Genomic DNA, 16,482 nt, shown 5'->3' with positions numbered 1-16,482 from the left:
TTCAGGGTGTTACACTGACTCACGTGTGGTTTTTAAATGTCTTCTTGTGGCGAGCAAATCAAGGATGCAACCAATTACGGGAGGTTTTGTGCAAGATTTGCAGAGAGATTAATGCGTTAGTTGTGTTTGGATGAATGTATCTGTGTTTTGAGATGATAACACGTTTCGCAGGAACGCCTTCAATTTGAATCACGACCAAGATTCGTGCAAGAGTGGAAAAACTATAGTTGTTCTCTACATATCAGTCAGTCTAGTTTAGGCCATGCAACAGGCCTAGTTGTCCTAGGGTGAGGCACAGGGTACACCCTGGACAGGTCCCAGCCTGTCACAGGACCAACACAGGAACTGACAACCGTTCACACCTAAGGCTAATTTAGAATGACCAATTGACCCACTAACTGTCTTTTGACTACGAGAATAAGCCAGAGTACCCGGAGAGAAACCATGCAGACACGAGGAGAAAATGCCAACTCCACACAGACAGGCTGCAGGTGGATTTGGACCCAAGACCTTGCTAGCCAAGATAAGCACACTGATAAGAAATAGTTACAATCTTTCAAGGACTCCTGGGGCACCAGAAACTTCTACTGATCCACCTGAGGCTTTGCCTAAGAACCTGTTTCAGACACTGTTCAGCCAGAGGCCAGCCAGCAGACTTCTGATTTTAGTAGGCATTTCCCATCCAAATTCAGGAGGCCTCCGGCATATCTGGAAGACTGTTTTCTCACAGAGCTGTCTGTGTGTGCTGTCTGATATCGACGTATGGCACCGTTATATGTTCAGACCATCTAAAAGGTCTCTGACACTGGCTTTGGTCTTCCTGTGGATCATTTGACTCGTTTTGACGCATAGATTTGAAGTGCGATTGCGTCAATGCCGAGTGTTTGCAGACGAGTCGACGTCTTTCATACGAGCTGCAGATGGCAGTCTGCTAGAAATCCGAGCACAGTGAGGTCTTTGGTGCAACACCCTCTTTGCGTTCATCGTGTAACTAAAAAACAGGGATGCTCTACTGAATCCAGTTCATGCCACATTTGTATGCTTTGAAAGCGTTTGGTGGGATTGTCTGCACTGAAACGACTCCTCCCTAAGTATTGCAAGTGTCCTGCATCGACCGCGTTTTCTCTTGTTAATGCACTTTAATTTGTGAAGCTCTTTCTTTCATTAAAACTTTCATTAGAATGTGACCAATTATTTGCCTTGTGGAGAGAGGACAAGGCCAAACAAATCATTGATCTTTGGGCGTGCTTGTCCAAATTTGACCAGAGAAGAGCACTACATACCCTCCACGACACTAAGTTACACGTCCACAAGGGGGATTCAGGGCTACATCAACATCTATTGTCCCATCTGTGAAGAGAACAAAAAGCTATGTACGTTTTAAGGGAGTAAAACAATACTGCTGTTGTAGAAATACCAGTGATAAATCAGTGCATCCACCGGTGCTCAGTGGAAACAACAGCTAACGTTAAATTGGCAAACTTCACCTTCAAAAAGTCAACAAACCCTCAAGACAGCAAGTTACTGATGTGTAGCACAGATCAGCTCTTTCACGGTGATTTTTGATTCATTCAAAAACAGAGAAGCTATAAAAATGTTTTTATGTTCTCATAAATTATGGTGTGATTGAGTGAATTAGCTCCAGCTGTGGTGTACACTTCAATGACTAAACAATTACACAGAGTCTGAAATGTTTGTTAATATAGAACGTGTACTTTTACTCCAGAAAAGGTTTATGTACAACTACATTACCATTACTACTTTTCTATGTATAGGATTTATGGCAGGATACCTCATCCCTGTGTTTCCCTGTGTTCTGTATCTCCACGGCTGGAGACCAGAGTGATGAATCTACAACAGACATAACTAAAGTTAACCTGCTGGTTAGCTGCACAGAGCTGCACCCACAAGTCACAAAAATTAGCCCACCTAGCACGCAGCAGCTATAAGTTATAAAACCCTTTAGATCTGCACAAAGTGACAGAAACAAACTTAACTGTTTTATCAGATCAGGTCAGACTAGTGATGGCTAGATGAGGCCTCACGGAGTGTGCGCTACATGACCCTTACCGTGTTTACACCGTGTTGGTGTGTTGCTTAATAGCGACATCTGCTGGATTTAAAAATCATTGCAGGCACGCTGGATAAATTCATTCATTCAGTTCAGAATGGTACATAAATGTTATATTCCTGATGTTAACAACACATTCTGTGAAGAAGTGAAGAACTCTGGTGATCCTTATTTCGCCCTTATGGCCGACCATGCTACTCCACTGGCAAATGGATACAGTCCAGCTGATCTCCTCATGGGAAGGAGGATAAGGACAATTATTCCTGTCATTCCATCACAGCTAATAATAAGCTAACAAACTTACAGACAAAAACAAAGACAAAACTGCAACCGCAGACACAGACCACATGACAGGCAGCCTGGATAAAAAGTGTGGAGAGAAACTGAAGTCAGTTGATTCATTCTGATATCTGGACACTGAGCGAGTGATGAATTGTCCTGTTAACATAACCAGCTGATGATAAAGTGCTAACTGAATGAAAGAGAAATGTATATTCCAAATAATTTGATTATAAAATGATCGATTAATGCAGTATGTAAATGGTTTTTGTACTTTGGACAGGCCGCCAGACTGTCACAGGGCTAACATTTAACCCAACCTCACTAATTACATATTGTTGGACTGTGGGAGGAAGTCCTAGTATCCAGAGTAGTATCCAAAAAGTTAACAGACTGTTCAGGTAAGCCTCTCCAGGACCAACAGGATATACAGAGTCCCCACTGTATGCTGTTGTAATGCATAAGAGTGCAATAACTGAGCTCACAGGCAGAATAAAGTTAATAGAGTTTTTATAAAAGGTTAATCTATAAAGAGCTGTTTAAAACAAAGCATGAGGTAAATCAGAGATTGAATGATCATAGTTTCTAAGTCATAAGGCTTTGTGTCCATCTCGGACCAATAAATCATGTATTTGACCATGGAGACCTTGGTGCATTGAGCATTGAAGGCAAAACTTTGTTGACTTGACCCACCGCTGCATCCCTGCAAAGCTTCTATAGCTGGATCCTGCGAGTTTACCCAGCAAAGGTAGGACGTGCGCTGCTGCTGAGATTTTTTTCAGTAAGTTAATATTTGACCTGTTTAATACAAGGCTTTATCTCTAAGTCAGTGTGTGTTCAAGGATGTAATGACAAGGTGTGTGTGTAGGTGGAGAGAGGGAGAGAAAGAGTCTTTGATAGCGAGAGTGTTTTACAGCGTGTGTGTTTGTACCAGTGACGAAGACTCTGCAGGTCTGGGCAGGGTTGGCGCGTGACGTGTATGAGGGCAATAAGCAGCGCTCCCGGCTCCGTGTCACTCACTCAGACTCACACACCGAGAGGGGAACGAGACGAGAGCGAGAGATCTGGTAAGGCTCCAACTATTTCTTCACCTGTTGAAGGCGTTACTGTTAAATATGTGGTAGCAGGCATTTCTATTCACTCCTGTTTAATGCTCTCACTGTTGGGCTGCTTCTCAGCCCTGTTTAATTTTTAACACTTTAATTAAGGCATCCTTTTTTTATTCGCCTCCTATTACACAACACCTTTCAGTCTTTATTTTGCAATCTGCACATTATATGAAACGTTACCTGCACTTCGCAAGTCTTCGAGATTTCCAGGACACCGTTTGTCAGAGCACAGAAGGAAGCTTTTTTGTTTCCACCCTTGTAACAATCCAAAATCTTAATTTGTTTTCAAAAACAAAGCTGATCTGAAAAGAACACCAAATATGTCTGCAGTTTCTGGTTATTAGCAGGAAGTGTACTCCTTCAGAGGAGCATTAGTGTGGACTTGGTTATTATGTAACTTGCGGTGAAACAGTTTACAAGGTGATCACAGAGGGGAGGGGAAGCGATCTTGCACTTTTTCACTGCAGGGTCAAAACCCCTGAGTACGTCTCATTTCTAGCAGCAGTGCAATCAGTGATGTCACAGCAGCTGATTTCTTGCCTCATCCTGGACTAACACACGTTTTGTTTGACCGCTATTCTTTTATTAATTAAAAGTGTCCCACCAGGCGGCGAGTGCAAGCGAAGCTTTTGCTGCACTTGCAATTCTGCCCAAAAGGGCAGTCGAGCAAGCAATGATCATTGAGGGCCTCAAAGGAGGAGCGCTCTAAGAGACACTCGTTGATTGTGTGGCTTGCGACGTTCATGAGAGCCGTCACTTCTCAGAGAAAACTCCAAAATCTTTGAAACTGGAAAAACGGTTCCTGCTGCAGTTGAGTGTAGAACCTCGTGTTGCCCTTGCTTGTTTGAACGTTTCAAGTTGTTTTTAGGGTTAAAATTAAAATGAGCATGGATTCAGGCTGAGGTTTTACACTTTTTCTATTGGCTGCATCTGTATTGGTTAAAGTGAGCGTTAATATGAGCCGTGGTTTAAAGGAGAGAGAAAAATAAGAGTAGCCGACAAATGTAAGACGATAAAGTTAAACTTTGCCGAGCCACTTACTCTAACCATGAAAAATGAATGCCTAGCCCTAACCCTTACCCTAAACCATAACCCAAATGTAACCCTGTCACCAAAACCACATTTTGAGTCTCAAAAATGCCTTCAAACTTGTTTGACCAGGATTTTGGTCCCAACAAGTACAGTAAACTTCCAATATTTGGTCCCCACAAAGACACACACATACACACAGGTAGGCCTGTCGACTTTTTGGACGAAACAAGTGCAATAAGTGTTGTTTTGTATTGTTTATTCTTCATGCGGATATTGTACATTTGTAGCATTCATTTCATTGTTTATTAAATGTTTAGAAACCTATTGTCATTTTAAATAGCTCTATATAGCATTGTAGAGGTCAGAGGTCAAATGTGACATGATATTTAAGATGTTATAAGGAAGTTTCAATATGTTGGCAATAGTTTCTAATAGGGCTGCGTTAACGTGGTTAATGATTAACGCGATTAAAATGGACGAAATGCCCAAAATGCGTTGACAGAGACATTTCAGGGATTTTGAGTCAGTCTGCGCTCCAGATGGGTTAATTGTTAATCGCATTAGTCGTAATGACAGCATTAACGCGTTTAAGCCGCATTAACGTGTTAAGGGCGAGTAACCCCTTACACGGATTGATCTGCGTTAACTAGTTAACGTGGATTGGCCTGTTTTAACGCGCTAACGCGGATTAGTCGTGCCAGCGCCACCGGCACATAACCTCGTTGGTGGAGGTAATAATGCTACTCTTCCTGCACACGGAGTGGAGCAGTCATCAGCCACTCCAACACAGCCAGAATATAAGGAACTCATCTAAACAGCCCGTGATTTGGCACTGTGCTTACACGGGACCCCCGAAAAAAACATGGCAATGTTTGAAGCAGATTGTATGACTAACTTTCAGAACAGGTGGAGAATGGACAGACAAGCAGGTCGCTGACACCGACAGTTAGTCTGAAGTCATTGATTTTGGCTGCACATCCGGCTGTCCGACTCCCTGTGTGTTTATCTTCAGCGCTAAGAATGCTGCGCGTTCAGTTTTTTGACATCTGTTATCATCACAACCCCGATAACATTGACTCTGACCTCCAGTCTCGGTCACGGCCACCGATATTCAAACACAGACATTCTTGTGACGCCTGCATAGCATATCTGTTGTACAGTACTTACCATCCAGAGAGGCTGATAAAACACTCACATACTCACATTGATGTGAAAAGTAATTATCTTTCGTCTATGGTCTTTTACGCTTTTTCCTTCAGCTTTTATCTCCTATCACTGTTCTTGAAATTTTGGCTGCCTGTATGGAAATGGATCAGACTGTGTGTTTGACAGAGGGCAGGGTTATGTAACAGCCTTAAACTCTAATCTCTCCTCTCTCAGCAGGAACAAACCAGGAGCAGAAAGAGTGTGTGAGAAAGTGCACCAGAGGCCAAAAGAAGTAACAGACAGAAACTCGAAGAAACTCCAACAAAAAGATGGCTATTGGCAGGAACTCCAGGATGAGCTCAGTCCGAAGCTCCATCAGGGCCCCAAAGTTTCTGGACAAATCGAGTGGCTTCTACGGTCGCCTCGACGAGCCCGAGGCCGCCACAGAGGTAGAGGAGACTGGTGTAAATGTTTGCAACATAGAGGAGGGAGTCTTGAGTGACCCATCCATCACCGCGGTGCACTGTTCTGACGAGAAGGAAGAAGGCGAGGTGTTTGGCTTCAGCGAAGGCATGATGGAAGATGACGACGAGAGCCTCCTGAGGAGGAAACCCAGCCGCCGCAGCAGCAGGTGGAGGAGAAGCTCCAGGAGGAAGCAGAAAGAGGGGAGAGCAGAGGAGGACGCAGCCAGAGAGGAGAGGCCCAGCCTGGGCACGGAGGGTCCAGCTGACTTCCCCGAGGACATCAGGGTGAAGATTGAGATAGAGATGGAGAACCTGAAGAAGGCGGAGGAAGAAAATGAAAAGGCGGGCTGGGAGAAGGAACCCGTGCTCGTTCACTTCCCGGCTCGGGAGGACGCTGACGACCAAGTCCTTATCCGAGACAAGAAGAGAGGAAGAGAAGACGAAGAGGAGGAGGAGAGGAGGATGACGAAGGAGCAAGAGGAAGGGATGAAAGTGGTGAAGAGGAAAAATTACCGCAAGGTGAGAGAAAATGTGCGGTGTTGTTTTAGGCTGCAGACTCGTATCAACTTCCTCTTCAGTTTGTCACAATTATATAAACTGCATATTTAGCTTCGCTCCGTCGGGTTAAACTTTAAGCCGAAGCTGAAGGTTGCGTAACTGCACGCCCAGCATGTGTGGAACAGAGGGGTAAAGTTCTCCCTCGCCATCCTCCACGTAATGCACTCTGGGTTATTAACTGCCATGGAAACTATCATATCACCTTAATAACATGTTGCCACTGCGCGTCCAAGGTCCAGCGGCTACTGGTGCGTGTCACGGCACATGAAGTCACCCCCAAATGAGTTTTTCTTTTACGTCATTTTTAATGACGAAAAATTAAGCAGGTTATTGTAAAGAATTTCTGCTCCTGCTGACACACACACACACACACACACACACACACACACACACACACACACACACACACACACACACACAGGTGACATTCCTGTGGCTCCTCTATCATGTCCTTTGATCAGTGGAACGAGGTCAGGTGATGCTGGCCCGCCTGCTAAACTCCACACCATGAAAAAACATTCCAGTGCTGTTAATCAGCTCCACTCTGCAGACGATTGGTTGGTTTCTGCTCAGTGTGCGGCGCTGGTTAAATATTTAGTCATGAGTTACCACAGCCTCGGTTCACAACCTGTTTCCAGTGAGCTCATTATTTTCCAGATGGACTTTTAGACAATAATAAAGCTCATTGGTTCTTTTTATAGAAAAGGTCAATAGCGTGTCTCTTGGAATTTCCCAGGAAGCAGCCGTGCTGCGACACAACAGAAACAATCATTAATTTGTATACTGAGCACAGGAATTCCAGTGAATTCCAGGAAAAATCCTTTTATTCAGTGCACAAGAAATGAGCCCAGAGCAGGATAATGTCAAACATTAACATTCAACATATGTAAAAATTCAAAGAAAACCTTCCAGTAATACATTTATATTAAGCAAATGGCTACTTCCAGGTGTTTATTACTATTTTTACCTGTTTAATGAAGCGCTTGGCCAATTTAAATTCAGCATCTAACTACAAACTCAATTCAAGACTGAAGAGCTCAGTCACAAAACAGCTTCATGGAGCTGCTTTGATTACTGACTCATTATCGACACAAGAGCACTGAGGTCTCCTGTGGTGGGATCCTTTGGGTCCTAGCAGTTTACTCCATTGTTCCACACATGCTCGATCGGACTGTGATGTAGAGTTTCGAGGGCGCTCGAGCAGTTGTGTCACATTCCCTGAGGTGTTGCTGAGCTGTTTTGTCTGTGATGCAATATCCTGCTAGGGGAGACTGCTGCCATGGGGGAGTGCCTTTATCATTGTAACATTGTAACTACATCTGAGGTTCTTCTTGTCACCTGTCAGTGGCTGTAATGTAGCTAACCCTTACTCCTCCTGTTCCCACCAGGCCTTGGACCGAGCACTGCGCCGCGGCTGGGAGGCCTTCGTCGCCAACCTCTACAGCGTCACACTCGCACCGGTGAACTCCTCGCCATCGTCGTCTTCACCGTCGTCAAAGAAGAAGCACCAGCACAATTCAGTGTTAGCAGAATTTCAATAGAAATGGAGATAGAGATGGACAATGAAGCTTGAGGCTTCTTAATATTTAATAATATCAGGGTCATGCAGCGTTTTACCGCGACTGCTGCAAAGTATCGGACAATCCTGCCTGTATAACATTTACCACATGGCGTGTCTGAGTCATCACCTCAGGAATATTAATCAATTATGTAACTTACTGAGTCTTAATTACTCAGCTGAACCTTTATTGCCTTATTAGGATGCACCTTAGTCAGGACACAAACTCCGCTTTAGCTTGATGGGCTGCTGGTTTTACAGTGAAGTCTATGAGACTGGCCTGAACAGAAATCCCTGGTCTTTATGTGACTGAGTTCAGCAGCTGCTGGTCCCCTTCTAATCTCCAGTTTTAGTCAAGTAAGAGCATTTTAGCTCTTAATATCCAGTTCGTTACTAAGAGCTCGCAGTGCAAATGATCTCTGCTTCCTTTGGTTTAGCGCTGTGAAACTCCTCGAGTGTTGATGTGTAACCAAAGGGGGTGGAAAGTTTAAAATGTAGCAGCTGACTGATGGACTTTAGCTGGGGAGTAATACATACTTCTGTAGGATTAACCGTGGTGCTCGTTGCCTAATCAGACAAGCTATTTATGAGTGTGGGACATGCAGTAATTAAACTTTATTAGGGATTCACATTATTATGGACACATTCTATTATTTATGTGGGCTTTATTGCAAGTGAAAAAGACGGACAGGGTCCAACCTTGTGCAAAGGAATATGTAAGAGTTTCTATTACAGCTTTTTAGCTTTTTCCTCATGAGGTCCCTGCGTGTGTGTTCTAGTGAAGGTTATTAAACCTGAAGGGACAGAGCAGGGAGGTGTAAGCTTAGATGTCCGTCCAGGAAAAGATAATGCTTATTTTTGGTCAAAAAAGTCATATTAAATAGTGCATATTTTCTCTATTTGAATGCAAAGTTGTGTCTTTTTTATGTGTTTGATTTGTAAAACTGACGACTGTATTTAAGAACTATTAATAATGGACGTTTGTAGATGTGACAAAAATGCAATAAATGGTCTTTAATTTTCAAACATTCATTCATCTATTTTTTTATTGCCCTTATCCACTTCACAGATACTGAACAGATGTCTGCAAATATATATATATCCATAACAGCAGGGTGCAAGATGGTAGCAGGCAGGGCATACAGGGAACGCCATAACCAAGTGTTCAGCATAGTATACAGAAACATCTGTGCCGAGTATGACCTAGAAGTCCCGAGGTCAAAATGGGAGACGCCCCCTGGGGTGGTGGAGAATGGCCGAGCTAAGATCCTTCCAGATACAGACAAAATGGTGGTGGCTAACCAACCGTACACAGTGGTGTTAGACAAGCAGAGGAAGACGGCCATAGCGGTAGAAGTAGCGATACCGAACGACAGCAACATCAGGAAGAAGGAACACGCGAAGCTTGAGAAATACCGAGGGCTCAGAGAAGAGCTTGAGAAGATGTGGCGAGTGGCTCCAGCAGATCCCAGGAACAACATCGGAGAGCTCTGTCCAGAAGAGCGCATATATATATAAATTTAAAAAACATACACTTTAAAAAAATTAAAGGAAATGAACACTTTAGATCTCAGTGGGAACAAATCATGCAGATCTATACTGATATGGACTGGGTAATGTGCTGGGAAATAAAGGATCCCACATTGATAGAAATGAAAATGATCAACCTACAGAGAACCTACAGCTCCAAAGACACCTTAAAAATCAAGTTAACAAATTATGCAGCAGCTCAAAATGATACTCAGTAGTTTGTGTGGCCCCCACGTGCTTGTATGCATGTCTCAGATTGTTGGAGCATGCTCCTAATGAGAAAGTCTGGTCTCCTGGTCAATCTCCTTCCAGATCTGAACCAGGGCATCACTGAGCTCCAGGACAGTCTGAGGTGTAACCTGGTGGACTTGGATGGATCAGATTTTAATTAGTTTGGATGAATCAAAAAGAGTCATTTAGAAAATGCATCATCCACTGTTCAGGTGCCACTGTTGCTGTAACCTACAAAGATAGCTGAATCTAGATAAAGACTTAATCTGCTCGGCTTTATAACCGGTAAAAAAGCAGTTATAAGTTGGTCCAAATGCCAGCTATGACCTGCGTGATGAATCACACCACTCTATTACTCTGTCAGGGACAGCACTTCGTATTAGGCTTCATAAAGCATAATGTAGAGCGAGTGTAGCTCACAGTGGGTGAACCTGTGAGAAAGGGAGTGTGAGTTTCCACCAAGTAATGTGTTTAGTTCTTACAGGTCGAGTCAGTGAGCATTTCTGTTGCTCCTCTGAAGGTCAGGCGGCCTAAATTGAAGTCTGAGCCACGGCTGAACGACATCACTCGGGCTGCTCGAAGAGAGTGCAGAAAAGCAGAACGCAAATGGGAAAAAGACGAGCTACAAGTGTCTTATGATATCTTAAGAGATAGCTGCCATAAATATCAGAAAATTGTTAAGAACCAGAAATCCGCCTATTTTGCAGGTGTTATTAACGACAACTGCCATAAGCCCCGTGTCTTATTTAGTATTTTAAACTCTGTTCTTAACCCTCACCAATCCAACTGTACGGAAGCTTCTGCTGAAACTTGTGAAGCTTTTTTAAATTTCTTTGTGGACAAGATTTTATCTATTAGAGCACATATTTTACCCCCTTCTTATGACCCTTCTGTTATTTTTAGCCTTTAGCATTTTTTAGCCATTTTGAACCTGTGTCTCTGTCTTATCTGGGTAAAATTGTCACCCAAATCAGGTCTGGCTCTCCCAGTGATGTCCTTCCCCCTCGTTTTTTTAAAGAAGTTTGGGGCACTATTGGACCTTATATTCAAAGGCTTATAAACAGCAGCCTGACTTTAGGCGATGTACCTGTAATTTTTAAACAGGCAGTGGTCCAGCCTCTGCTGAAACACCCTGGCTTGGATGGCTCCTTCAAAAGCTGCTCTGGTTACCATGGAACGTACTGTTTCAGGTTGGATTCATCATTTGCTGTCACTATCTGGTTATTTTGCCCTCACACATGAGCTGCTGGCTGGCAGGAAGTATCAGAAACACCTTGTTCGTGTTGTGGTAGCACTTCATACTTCATCCAAGCACTGTGTGTTCCAGATCGATGGCTGGACGGTGTTTCATTTTCTGCCTTAAAAAAAAAAAAAAAAAAACAGAGAGAGAGAGATAAAACCATGTCTTTTTTTTTTTACACTTTGGAGAATCCGAGCATAATAAGCGAGACATTTGGACATTATCTCTACATGGGGACAAGTTAAGACTAGAGAGGGGAATGAGAGATGATAAGTAAAAAAAAACATTCCTAATTTAAGGTTGTGTTCAAATCCTGAACTCAGTGAAAAGAAATCACTCCAGTAAATGAACAATGTTTAGTTTGCAATAGTCATACCCAGATCCTGATCTCGCGCACTGCTGGAATGGAGGATATTTACATGAAAGAATAACAATGTGGAGGGTGGAAGAGTAGAAAATCACGTGTTCTGAGTCAAAATTGCTTTTGCATTATTTGGCTACGCAGGTATTACTAATAGTAAAGTGCTCCGCTGATTAAATATATGTTATGCTTTATCTGGATAATTCTTTTCTGTCCTGTCTGATGTAGAAATTGGATTCCCCCCGCACACACACTCACTAAGGTCTGTAAAATCTGCAGCCTGTTTCTGTGTCTTTGCTGCCATCTGGTGGAGGTAAAAATGGCGCTCAATCTTAGCGGAAGTGACGTAGTAAAATCCACTCTCTGTAGGCTTTCTCCAGCTACATGCTGAGAGCGATGTTCTTGCGTTAAAAATACAGAGTTTAGGTTGTGTACAAAAGACTCTATCCAGTTTAATTCACCCATAGCTGAATACAGATGAGACTCAAGATAAGCGTTAGCCACTCGGTGACGTTTGCTGGTGGGCGGAGTCCAACAGGCGGGACATAAAAACGAGATGCACCGCGCTCTTCTTCCATTTCCTTCGATGTTCTGGCAGAGGTAAGATTTGTGCAGCACTTAGCCGCTTTAGTTCAGTTGCAGGGTTTATCCACTAATTGGATGATTTTAACGAAAGAAACTACTGTAGTGATACTGCAGTTTCACGTTAGTTCACGTCTCATTTTCAGCCATTTTAAATGCTGCGTGGTGTTTTTGCTAGAAGTTTCTCTGCATTGAGCACCGACCAGATTTTAGCGTAATCTTCAACCATCCACCAGCAGAATTTAAACATTTAGACTGAAAATTGTGGCACTACTAATAAAAAATATGTTCTCTACCTGATGCATCCAGTATTGAGACATAAACGTAACGCAGGCTTGCATTTTAATGGCTTCAGAAGTGACCGCACGGCAACTAACAGCGTCTCTAAATGATGAAAATTTTCACAGACCTGTCCTGAATGGCAGTGATTGCACTCTTTTTATTCTGATTTGAGACGCTGTTAAACTCAATTTTCATACTGTTTCATGCGAACAGTAGCACGTTAAATTTTAGCGGTCACGTGGTAAACGGCATGGCTAGCTGGTTGCTAGCTGCAGCATGCTAACGCATTCTTTCTTTTCTTCCCAGATGTGGAGCTGCTGGAAACGTGCTTCCTGCACAGGTAATGTCTGTTTACAGATTAGCTTTATTGCATTATAAGGTGGAGAGTAGGGTCATGTAAGCGTGTTAAATGGCATAACGTGAAAGGTCATGCTACTGTGATGACCCGTTTGAACTCTCTCACTGAATAAAAACGTTGAAGACAGCATTTCAAACACTGAGTAGCATGAAGGAATCACCACTGATCATCTCATGCTTTTTCTTTTACAACTCTAACGGCGCCAAATTTTTTTCTCGTCTGGTTTCAGGCATGGCCTGTGAGGACACTTCCTACATCAGGTAATTAGAAAATGCTGAGTGCTTCAGATTTTAATCTGGATTAGGAATTTAAATGAACTCTCTCAGTGGCTCTGCAGTTAAACATCTGTGTGGCTATAAATGAGCCTGTTGTGCTGCGGTGATGAGTCTTGGAACTCTCTCTTACTGAATCAGCGTTTTGAAGAAGCTTCTTTACCAGATTCTGAGCAGCATGAAGGCTCCAACCTGATTGTGCTGTAATGGCTCTTAAAACACTTTTATAAGACAATGACTGTGGTTTAAAGTTAAGGGCAGTGATTGAATTGACAAATCTCTAGTTCTAATTTCTTGAGGGCTTAAATACAGATCTCATTAACCAAGATATTTATTTTTTTCTGTGTAGGTCCTCTGATGTGAACCCCGCAGTGTTCAGAGTGGCTTAAATTCAGAGGTCAGTTAAGATTTTCTGCGGTTGTTAAAATTCCACAGTGGGGTTTTAAGCATGATGATTACCATTAATGACAAGCATATGCCTGATTAATGTGATGTCAACCTTTAATCTGATTACCCTTTAATTTAGGCTAACAAACATGTAAATGTTAGTTATCGCAAATGATTAACAGTCGTATTTCTTTGCTAGGCTAAAGTTGGAGTTGTTTCAGAAGGAAGTGATGCCAAATCAGCATGTAAGTATTAAGCTTTAATTTTTTCAGGTTAATGTGAAATTCTAGAAATTGAATCTGAAATGCTAAATTAATTTATTGGTTCGATAATGTGAGGCATTTCTGATCGTTTGAAAGGATGAAATGGGTTAGCACCCATCAAACACCTGGACGACATATGTCACATGGCAGTTTGTCACCAAAGCCCTGATCAAACATGCAAGTCCTTAATGGCACAAGAAGTAGTCCCTGCTTTTTTTTATTAACGGTCCAACTTCTCCTTTAGGGACTTCCACCAAATGCTTGGGGAGGAAGGCAGTCGAGAAAGTTTCAAGGTAAGAACTTGAGACTTGAATATTCTTTCTGTTGAGCTTGTCGTGCAGAGACGAGACTTCTCATCTGCAGCGCAGTTTCAGTGATGATGAAACTTAGCTCACTTTGACCCGATGTGAAACGACACGAACATCTGAGCAACTGCAGCTTTTCACTTTGAAGGATTTTCTATCATCTGTGTATTTTATTTGTCATAATACAATCTGCATGGCCGCTTGAGTGATGTAAATGATTTCTGTTGTCAGGTGACTTGATGACTGCTTCAGCAGCTCCATGGAGGCTTTCTGGTTTGAAGGTATGTTTAAAAAAAAAAAAAAAAAGTGCAGTTTTAAATATTCAGACCTGCTGAAAATGATGAGAGAAATTTTGGAATCTCGTTCGTCTGAACTGCTGTTGATAAAATTTAAATCTGAAGTCAGTGACGGTCCACAGGAAACGCTGTGAGACTTGAACCTCCTTTCTGTACCTTGACTTGATGCAATCATCTTTCAGGTAGCTGAAGTTTGGACTCTAGATGCTGCCATCACCATCCCAGCCGTTTGTCCAGGTGGGTGAACTCTGTAGATTCGTTTTAGTGCTCAACTAGACATCTTTATGTAGGAGGCTTAGAGCTTGATGGACTCTAAAAACCTTTATTTAGACTGATGCGTGTCACTCAAGTTTCCTGTATGATGATATTTGCAGCCGTCTTACGCCTCGTGTCAATGCCAGACCTGAAAAGGTGAACCCACTGGTGTTGCCTTGGCAATAAGGGGATGACCTGTTGGGGTTACCAACAGTCTGAATGGAAACATAATGGAATTGTGAATCATCTGATGTTTATCTGCACAGGAACAAACCTGTAGCCTAACGTCATTGTGAGCAAACGTTGCTAATGTAACTTTGTGTCGTCCTTCAGGACAGAGCTGCCTGTCAAAGCTGTGAGCTGGACGCAAGCCCTAGGTAGGTGCTGTGCATGTTAACATCAACAGAAAGGTGATCATAGTGAAAATAAAGGATGAATGATTCTGGTATTAAGGTCTAAAACGCTGCAGTCATGCTTCCTGTCTGATAAGACTGTGAAAGCCCTGGATCTTGACTTTAGTACTGCTGGGTTTGTGCAAATGATGAATTGGCTAGGACAGTCAAAGAGGGGGTTGACTCGCCCCCTCCAACTCAGTTGGTCTCCCCTCCTGTTGGCCTAGCATGGCGCTGAGAACCCTGACTGTTACCCCTCCAGGTGTAAGGTGACCTGCTGGTGCTCTGATGGAGAAGGAGTGCTGACTGAGGCATGGCTGAAAGGCGTTTTCTGATCACATCCCAGAAACTTCATATTTAAACTTCTTTGACACTTTATAACACAGTGGCTTTGAATGCTGCTTTATAGATTTGCTTCGCTACAGTGTTAATGTCAGTCTGACATTTTCCCCAAAAGAGCTTCAGCAGGATACTTAATACTTGTCTGTCTTTAAACAGCTTTGAACACCAGATCGCCGGTTCCATCGGTCCATGCTGGTGAGTACAAACACTGGTTCTGTTTTGTTAACAGCATGCAGCAGCTTAATGTCCAGTTAAACATTAAACAGAAGTGATGAGGTTGTTTTACCGCCCCAGTCTGAAGATTCGTGACTGATTGGTATACTCTGATCTCAGCAGCTAAAATGTGTTCTCAGTCACTCCACAAGCAGACTCTACTAACACATTTCATCTATTGCAGGTTTCTTGTTTGAGGCAATAGAGTCATGTGGTCTGTGTCCAGCACCTCATGTCATGAGACTGACATTGCGCACAGTCATGATGGTGAGTAACCAGTTTAAACTGGAAAAGTTGCTTAATTAGGCAACGGTTTAGTGTTAAGCAGAAGTGATGAGGTTGTTTTACCGCCCCAGTCTGAAGATTCATGACTGATTGGTATACTCTGATTTAAAACTGACTTGATCATAACATGAGCGTTCCTGCCCTCCATGTTTCTAAGTTTTTGTTTGTTTTTAAACTTTGCAGATTGGACGGTACACGCCACATCGTGATGATCTCCTGTTTGCTGCCAACAAGATGACTGCAGTTTGAACTACACTGGAATTGTGGACACCTGTGATAATGTTTACATTTGTGGGGTTCTGTCACTTAAAATTTGCAGTAACAAAACAATAAAGTGTTTAAAATTTAGCAGACTGAGCAGTTTTATTTCAAGTGTGACTGTGGGGAGACTCGATTAACCAGAACATTTTAATAGTGCAAGTTTTTAGAATGTCAGGTTTCTGGCTTAGAGGGATAACACAGGATGCTTTGTGTTGTAGCACAAATTAAATCAAACCTAAATGCAACTGTCAAAGAATTGGCTTGAGGCTGATAGATGAGATGACAAATTATGCAGAACTGGCCTGTGCAAGAATGGTGGAAAGCACCAAATTTGGCTCTGTAGGAGCTTGTGCTAAAACCAGAATTTGCAAAGAATTTCATGTCAAAGAGAACTTTAGACTACATAAAGA

General features: G+C 42.7%; 1 protein-coding gene, 1 long non-coding RNA gene and 5 other non-coding genes across 8 annotated transcripts; all 7 read left to right on the top strand.

Annotated features, from left to right (window-relative positions):
- Positions 1-3,186: 3,186 nt before the first annotated feature.
- LOC146391477 (uncharacterized) lies at positions 3,187-9,224 on the top strand. 2 transcript variants are annotated; one of them, XM_084924439.1, is made up of 3 exons: positions 3,187-3,417; positions 5,875-6,620; positions 8,048-9,224. In XM_084924439.1, the coding sequence occupies exons 2-3, from the start codon at positions 5,967-5,969 to the stop codon at positions 8,198-8,200; spliced, it is 807 nt and encodes a 268-aa protein (XP_084780565.1). In that variant the 5' UTR covers positions 3,187-3,417; positions 5,875-5,966; the 3' UTR covers positions 8,201-9,224. The 2 variants fall into 2 exon arrangements, with proteins under 2 accessions (XP_084780565.1, XP_084780564.1); XM_084924438.1 differs by having other exon boundaries at positions 5,872-6,620.
- A 2,891-nt stretch (positions 9,225-12,115) lies between these two features.
- Positions 12,116-16,159, top strand: LOC146391471 (uncharacterized). Its single transcript, XR_014799934.1, has 12 exons — positions 12,116-12,179; positions 12,750-12,783; positions 13,031-13,061; positions 13,423-13,470; positions 13,660-13,705; positions 13,968-14,016; positions 14,260-14,309; positions 14,507-14,561; positions 14,913-14,956; positions 15,470-15,508; positions 15,711-15,793; positions 15,995-16,159. It is a non-coding gene; the product is annotated as an uncharacterized LOC146391471 (long non-coding RNA).
- Positions 12,876-12,948, top strand: LOC146391476 (small nucleolar RNA SNORD36). The gene has a single exon (XR_014799955.1). It is a non-coding gene; the product is annotated as a small nucleolar RNA SNORD36 (small nucleolar RNA).
- LOC146391475 (small nucleolar RNA SNORD29) lies at positions 14,092-14,156 on the top strand. Its single transcript, XR_014799965.1, has one exon. It is a non-coding gene; the product is annotated as a small nucleolar RNA SNORD29 (small nucleolar RNA).
- On the top strand, positions 14,678-14,803 carry LOC146391474 (small nucleolar RNA SNORD22). Its single transcript, XR_014799964.1, has one exon. It is a non-coding gene; the product is annotated as a small nucleolar RNA SNORD22 (small nucleolar RNA).
- LOC146391473 (small nucleolar RNA SNORD31) lies at positions 15,575-15,646 on the top strand. The gene has a single exon (XR_014799961.1). It is a non-coding gene; the product is annotated as a small nucleolar RNA SNORD31 (small nucleolar RNA).
- Positions 15,850-15,921, top strand: LOC146391472 (small nucleolar RNA SNORD31). Its single transcript, XR_014799962.1, has one exon. It is a non-coding gene; the product is annotated as a small nucleolar RNA SNORD31 (small nucleolar RNA).
- Positions 16,160-16,482: the final 323 nt, after the last annotated feature.

The sequence above is a fragment of the Perissodus microlepis genome, chromosome 3 (genome assembly GCF_051167445.1).
Source record: "Perissodus microlepis isolate ML-2025 ecotype Zambia chromosome 3, ASM5116744v1, whole genome shotgun sequence".
Classification (NCBI taxonomy): domain Eukaryota; kingdom Metazoa; phylum Chordata; class Actinopteri; order Cichliformes; family Cichlidae; genus Perissodus; species Perissodus microlepis.
The sequence above is the reverse complement of the archived record's forward strand: the minus strand, read 5'-3'. Positions and strand labels throughout refer to the sequence as shown.